The 7316-nt window shown below is 40.0% G+C and overlaps 1 protein-coding gene across 2 annotated transcripts in view; it reads right to left on the reverse strand.

Moving 5' to 3' along the window:
* EIF2AK1 (eukaryotic translation initiation factor 2 alpha kinase 1) overlaps positions 1-7316 on the reverse strand; it is a 45302-nt gene that overhangs the window by 22342 nt on the left and 15644 nt on the right. Inside the window, exons 5-9 of one of the 2 annotated variants that reach the window (XM_023518631.1) lie at positions 6536-6635; positions 5389-5469; positions 4138-4237; positions 2781-2838; positions 1862-2189 (exon numbers count right to left, since the gene is read on the reverse strand). In XM_023518631.1, the coding sequence (XP_023374399.1) occupies positions 1862-2189; positions 2781-2838; positions 4138-4237; positions 5389-5469; positions 6536-6635 (667 nt within the window). Of the gene's footprint in view, positions 1-1861; positions 2190-2780; positions 2842-4137; positions 4238-5388; positions 5470-6535; positions 6636-7316 lie in introns of both variants that reach the window. The other variant, XM_003798928.3, reaches the window with a different exon arrangement.

The raw sequence follows: 7316 nt of genomic DNA on the forward strand, positions 1-7316 counted from the left end.
GCCTGTAGTCCCAGCTGCTTGAGAGGCTGAGGCAGGAGACTCGCTTGAGCCTAGGAGTTGGAGGTTGCTGTGAGAGTGATGCCATGGTACTCTACCCAGGGGGATAGGTTGAGGCTCCATCTCAAAAAAAAAAAAAAATTGTAATACTCAAGTCATGTTTAACTTCTGCAATAGTAAGAGGTGCTCAATGTCACTTGTATTCATCTTTGTTATCCATATATGTTGAGCATTACAATTTTTTTTTTTTTTTTTGCAGTTTTTGGCCGGGGCAGCTAAAACAACAATGACAACTGCAGCAAAAAATAGCCAGGAGTTGTGGGCACTTGTAATCCCAGCTACTTGGGAGGCTGAGACAAAAGAATCGCTTAAGCCCAAGAGTCTGAGGTTGCTGCAAGCTGTGATGCCACAGCACTCTACCGAGGGCGACATAATTAGATTCTCTCTCAAAAAAATAATAAATAAATAAATAAATAAAAAAGAGAAGCTCGGCGCCCATAGCACAGTGGTTACAGCAATGGCCACGTAGACCAAGGCTGGCGGGTTCGAGCCTGGCCAAGGCCAGCTAAACAACAAGAAAACAAGAAAATAGCCAGGCCTTGTGGCAGGCGCCTGTAGTCCTAGCTATTTGGGAGGCTGAGAGAAGAGAATCCCTTAAGCCCAAGAGTTTGAGGTTGTTGTGAGCTGTCACACCACAGCACTCTACCAAGAGTGACATAGTAAGATTCTGTCTCAAAAAAATAAATAAAAATAAAAAAGAGTATTCTAAAATTTGACCTGGCAATCCTACTGGGACTCACTGAAAGCTATGCTCAAAAAATTTTATATAAATTTTTTTTTTAAAGACAGAGTCTCACTTTGTCCCCCTCCGTAGTGCCGTGGCATCACTGCTCACAGCAACCTCAAACTCTTAGGCTCAAGTGATCCTCTTGCCTCAGTTTTTCATTTTTAGTAGAGATGGTATCTCACTCTTGCTCAGGCTGAACTCCTGAGCTCAAGCAATCCAACCACCTCAGCCTCTCAGAGTACTGGGATTACAGACTGGGATTATACCACACTCAGCCAAAAAACTTTTTTTTTTTTTTTTTTTTTGGCCAGGACCAGGTTTGAACCCACCACCTCCAGCATATAGGGCTGGCACCCTATTCCTTGAGCCACAGGCACCACCCCCAAAAACATTTTTTTGAAGACCGGGTCTCAGGGTCTTGCTCTGTTACCCAGGCTGTGAATACAGTGATACAATCACAGCTTACCTCAAACTCCTGGCCTCAACTCAGCCCACCTGAGCCTCCCACCTCAGCCTCCCAAGTAGCTAGGACTATAGGGGCACACCACCACAGCCAGCTAATTAAAAAAAAAAAATCTTTTTTTAGAGACAGAGACTTGTTATGTTGCCCAGCTGGTCTTGAACTCTTGACCTCAAGTGATTCCTCCTGCCTCAGCCTCCCAAAGTGCTAGGATTATAGGCATGGGCCATGGAGTCTGGCCTCCTTTGCATAAATATATTTTTAGAGCTTGATGCTAACATACAATAGAAATAGAGGGTGAATGAGGTTTCCAGCTTCACAATACATTACAAGAATATCTATCTAGAGAAGTAAATGATCCAATCGAGGTCAGAAATGGTTAGTAGGAATTAACTAAGTGAAAGAAGTGAAACCAAATACAAAGGCCATTTGGCAAAGAGAACATGGTGTATACAAGAGACTGAACAGAGGAGAGAGAAGCCAAAGCTGAGAGAGGCAGGAGTATGAGGTGGGAAGTGAGCTGAGGAAGACGGAAGGCCACACAAAATCACAGTCCATCATTCAATTACTATGGGTAAACATCAAATTGGTAGGTTCTGTTCTGTGAAGTAATCTACCTCTGTCTGCTGCAACAAGCTGACATTTTCTTCGGAAGATTCTTCAGTGGATGTAAAATTCTCTTCTAGGTCTGAGTTATGCCTAAGTAGCCGCTGCTGCTTAACAATTGATCTGGTAGACAAATCAGCCAAACCATTATCTTGGAGCTCAAAGGACGAGTCTAATTCATTGTCGTCTTTTATGACTAAATTAATGGTATAGTTCATCAATTTGTTATTCTGATTTTCAGTGTCCAATTCTCCAAAGAGTTTTTCTTTTTCTGAGGTAAGCTCAGCAAAGATAATAGAAGAGCTACCACTTCCATCATTTTTAATACCATATTCATCTCTGGAAGAAAAAAAACAGTGCAGACAAAGTCAATGTAAAAACAAAGTCACTGCAAAAAGATCAAGAGTAACTCAACTGTTCCTTCAAGTCTATATGAAACCTACTGTTAAATTTCTAAAACGCTGGCTCAAATTTGTCTAGCATTAAGATTTATTTAAAATACTGAAAGGAAATATCTAACAGAAGGAAATAATTTAACATTTTGTAATGAAAATAAGAAAAAAGAAAGTCTAAAACTTTCCTCCTGAGTTCCTTGTAGCCAAAGGCTAAGATAACCCAAGATAATAACAGCAGGTAATGTCCTACCGTGTTTCTCCAAAAATAAGACACTGCCTTATATTTATTTTTTCTCAAGACAACACACTAGGGCTTATTTTCAGGGGATGTCTTCCTCTCCTTGCTGAAATGCTCTCCTTGCTTCCTCTCCTTGCAGATATGCTGTATAGCCACGCTCATCACTAGGTCTTATTATCAGGGTAGGGCTTATATTTAACAAATGCATAGAAATCCTGCTAGGGCTTATTTTTTGGGTAGGCCTTATTTTCGGGGAAACACAGGAATGTATCCAGAAGTACACACCAATCCACATACCTGTCCTCTGCCTCGTCAGAGAGCATTTCCAAAGATGGCAACTGAATGGAAACTCTGTCTGCTGAACAAAAACAAAAAAATCTTCTAACAGCCCAGTTTTTCCAATTTATAGTCAAGGGAGAGGTAAAATATACAAACAGTACTAAATGAAATTATATATCTAAAAAAGCCATGACTTTCTGACAAAATACATACAATTTTATCCAAGATTGGCACATTTTACTTTATTTTTTTCTTTTTTTTTTTTTTGAGACAGTCTTAAGCTGTCACCCTGAGTAGAGTACTGTGGCATCATAGCTCACAGCAACCTCCAAATCTTGGGCTCAAGTGATCCTCTTGCCTCAGTTTTTCTATTTTTAGTAGAGATGGGGGTCTCGCTTTCTGCTCAGGCTAGTCTCAAAATTATGAGCTCAAGCAATCTATCCGCCTTGGCCTCCCGAAGTGCTATGATTACAGGCATGAGCCACTTGGCCTGACACATTTAAAAAAACTACAAAAACTGGTGGTGTTGGTAGCTCACTGGGTAGGGTGCCAGCCACGTACACAGAGGCTGGCAGGTTTGAACCCAGCCAGGGCCAGCTAAAACAATGACAACTGCAACAAAAAAATACCCAGGCATTGTGGCAGGTACCTATAGTCCCAGCTACTTGGGAGGCTGAGGCAAAAGAATCGCTAAATTCCAAGAGTTTGAGGTTGCTGTGAGCTATGATGCCATGGCACTCTACCCAGGGTGACAGCTTGAGACTCTTTGTCTCAAAAAAAAAAAAGAAAGAAAAAAAAAACTATAAAAACAGCTGTTCAAATATACAAGGGGTCAGCAAATTTTCTCTAGAGGACCTGTTCATCAATCATTTAGGTTCTGAAGACCCTACGGAACTCTGCCATAGGTACTCGATTCAGTTACAGCAGGCATCCTCAAACGACGGCCCACAGCCCACATGTGGCTCACCTAGGACATTTATGTGGCCCGCCGGGTGTTTTTGCCGCCACTGCCTGTCCCGCTTAGCAGCTGACTAGTCCCGGGGCCCATAGTCTAGCCCTCCAACGGTCTGAGGGACAGTGAACTGGCCCCCTGTTTAAAAAGTCTGAGGACTCTTGAGTTACAGTGTAACAGTAGCCATAGACAATAGAAAATATATAAATAAATGAGACTGTGTTCTAATAAACTATAACTGACATTGAAATTTTGCATTTCACATAATTCTCACAAAATATTCTTCTGATTTCTTATAACTACTCAAAACTGTAAAAACCATTCTCAGCTTGTGGTATATCCGAAAACAAGGTCAGGCCAGATTCAGTCTCTGGGCGAATCCTTGCCAACCCTTCAATTACTATATCATCAAAAACTGCTTACCTTGTGGCTGGACCACATGAACATGTTCTATCCACGCAGTGTGATAGCCTACAATATTAGGGTGCTGAAGACCTGCCAGCACCTTCACTTCCCTTAACACCTAAAAAAGAAACATAATTAAATTTTGCTTTTACTGACAACTTCTTAAATGCTCATGGAATCAAATAGCCCTTATTACAGGGCAAAATACACACCACCCCTGACTTAACAATAGCACAAAACGGTCAGAATTTTCAACATACTTTAAATTTTGATCTTTTCTCAGGTTTCCAATATGCTATGCAAGGGATATTCAACATTTTATTATAAAATAGGCTTCGCGCTAGTTGATTTTGTGCAACTGTTAGATAATGTAAGTTCTCAACACATTTAAAGTAGGCTAGGCTGAGCTATGGTGTTCATTAAGGAACATTAAATGATGATAATACGTATTTTCAACATACTCTCATGACAAGACGAGGAGGCTCTATTAAAAAAAAAAATCCCTCTGTATAAGGAATCTAAATTATGTTAAAATAATGAAAATATTTTTGTGATAGACAAATGGGAATTGTTAGAGCAACTCAACAACTTACATTTATATAGCACTTTATCCTTTTTATAGCTCACTTGTCACCATTCTCTCCTTTGATTCCCATTCTAGTCCTCCACGGTATGTAAAACCACTGCTGTCACAACTTCTTTAGGGTGGGAGACAGAGTGGCTCAGAGGACAAGGCAATTTTCGCAGGAACATGGCATATAAGGGAGCAGACTGGGACCTGAACTGGGCCATGTTTTTTTATAACTAGCTATATTATATATTAACCATTTGTTTTAAAAATTAATTTCTCCGACTCACCACTTGAAATGTGGTCAGTCTGAAGTACCTATAAAAATTACATCAAATAAAAATTTAGTTTTGATGTTATTCTACTTTATTATAACCCTATCTTTAGTGAATAGGCAGTCCATACCATCTACTATTTGCCAAACAGTTACAAACATCTGACTTTTATACAACTCACACTTATGAATGGGGGCTATTACAACAAGTCTAACAAACATCTGACTGACATGAACAGAGGCTACTACAGGTAATAAGTAAATGTACCTGTTCCAACTTACGTACAAATCTGACTTAAGAACAAACTCTCAAAATCTATCTCATTCATAACCCCGGAACTGCCTACATACAAACATACACATGTAATGCTTTCAAAAGGAACTAAATACACAATTATTCAAAATAAATAAGTTTTAAAAATCATACCTTCATGCAATCTGTTTTAGTTGCACCCTTAATCAGGATTTTTTTAATTGCATAATACTGACCATCTAATTTATTCCTGACCTAAAAAGTAGAAGAAAAAACAAAGCAAATTGTACCATTAAATTCTTACTAAATAAAGAAGTTCTTTATTATTGCTGTTGCTGTTACTCTCCCTGGGTAGAGTGCCATGGCATCATAGCTCACAGCAACCTCAATCTCTTGGGCTTCAGCAATCCTCTTGCTTCAGCCTCTCAAGTCACCACACCCAGCTAGTTTTGTATTTTTAGTAGAGATGGCATCTTACTCTTGCTCAGGCTGGTCAGGAACTCCTGAGCTCAGGCAATTCACCTGCCTTGGCCTCCTAGAGTGCTAGGATTACACGCATCACACTTGGCCAAGAAATTCTTTTAATCTGAGTTTAAATAATCCAAACTAGCCAAAGAGATAAAATTAAACTAAAGACATGTCTTCCTCTTACTATGTGCCGGGAAGCCAGCCCTAGTCAGCGAGACTATAAACTTTTCAAACTGTATTGACAGTCTAACCCCTGGAAGCTCCAGGAATAGGGATATCAGCAAAAGGGCTATGTAAGCCTCAAAATACAGTAGTACAATTTTTTTTCTTTTTTGAGATAAGAGTCTCACAACGTCACCCTCAGTAGGGTGCCATGGCATCACAGCTCACAACAACTTCAAACTCTAGGGCTGAAGGGATTCTCTTGCCTCAGCCTCCCAAGTAGCTGGAACTACAGGTGCCTGCCAAGATGCCCAGCTATTTTTGTCGCAGCTGTCTTCATTGTTTAGCTGGTCCAGTCCGGGTTCAAACTCACCAGCCTGGGTGTAATGTGGCTGGTGCCATAACTACTATTCTATAGACATGAAGCCAGCACAACTTTTTATAGTAACACATTTTTAATAAAAATTAACTACAGAACACAAATTCAAAGTTCCAGAATCCACCTAAAATATCAATGCTTTTAGAAAAAAAAAGAATCTGACTACTTCCTTGTAAATGACAGATCTTAATGAAAAGTAAGTAATTTCCAGTAATTTTCCATTGAGCATGTCAGATAACAATAATGAAAACAACCTCTCACAGTACACTTATTTGCAGAGCAGAAGGTCAAAACAAGTATGTGGAAAACTACCTTGTATACTCTTCCATATCCACCTTTTCCTAAGATGGCAAGCTCTTCAAATTCATTTAAGTAACGTGAAGTTTGTGGTTCAAAGGCAACTTCCTTTGATCTGAAAGTTAAATAAAAACAATCCATATTAAAACATGAGAGAATCAGAATTTTCTACAAAAATTCATGCTCACTATATCACTAACCTGAAAAGTCTCCTTTATCACTAAATTGTGATGATGTGGAAAGGATTAGCTAAAATGAAAGTTTTCATCTCTAGGAAGAAAACTGGCTAAACACATTGACAGTGTAATAAAAATAGCAAGGGAGTCGTTAAGCTAATTTCCAGTGTTTTATCAGTAATTAGTTGAACTCATTAAAGAATTTATTTAAATTTCCATTCTTTTTGGTTAGAGATGGGGTCTCACTGTGCTGCCCAGGATGGTCTCAAACTCCTGGCCTCCCAAAATTGCTACAACCACAGGCATAAGCCACTGCACCAGAGCTGGTGACAGCTACACTGTGACTTCTTTTTAATAGTTTAGTCTTTGGGCTCAGCGCCTGTAGCTCAGCGGCTAGGGCACCAGCCACATACACAGAGCTGGCAAGTTCAAATCCAGCCCAGGCCTGCCAAACAACAGTGACAACTACAACCAAAAAAATAGCTGGGCATTGTGGCAGGCACCTGTAGTCCCAGCTACTTGGGAGGCTGAGGCAGGAGAATGGCTTGAGCCCAAGAGTTTAAGGTTGCTGTGAGCAGTGACGCCACAGCGCTCTACCCAGGGCAACACAGTGAGACTCT

The sequence above is a fragment of the Otolemur garnettii genome, unplaced genomic scaffold, assembly GCF_000181295.1.
Source record: "Otolemur garnettii isolate 467f Iridium unplaced genomic scaffold, OtoGar3 scaffold00142, whole genome shotgun sequence".
NCBI lineage: Eukaryota > Metazoa > Chordata > Mammalia > Primates > Galagidae > Otolemur > Otolemur garnettii.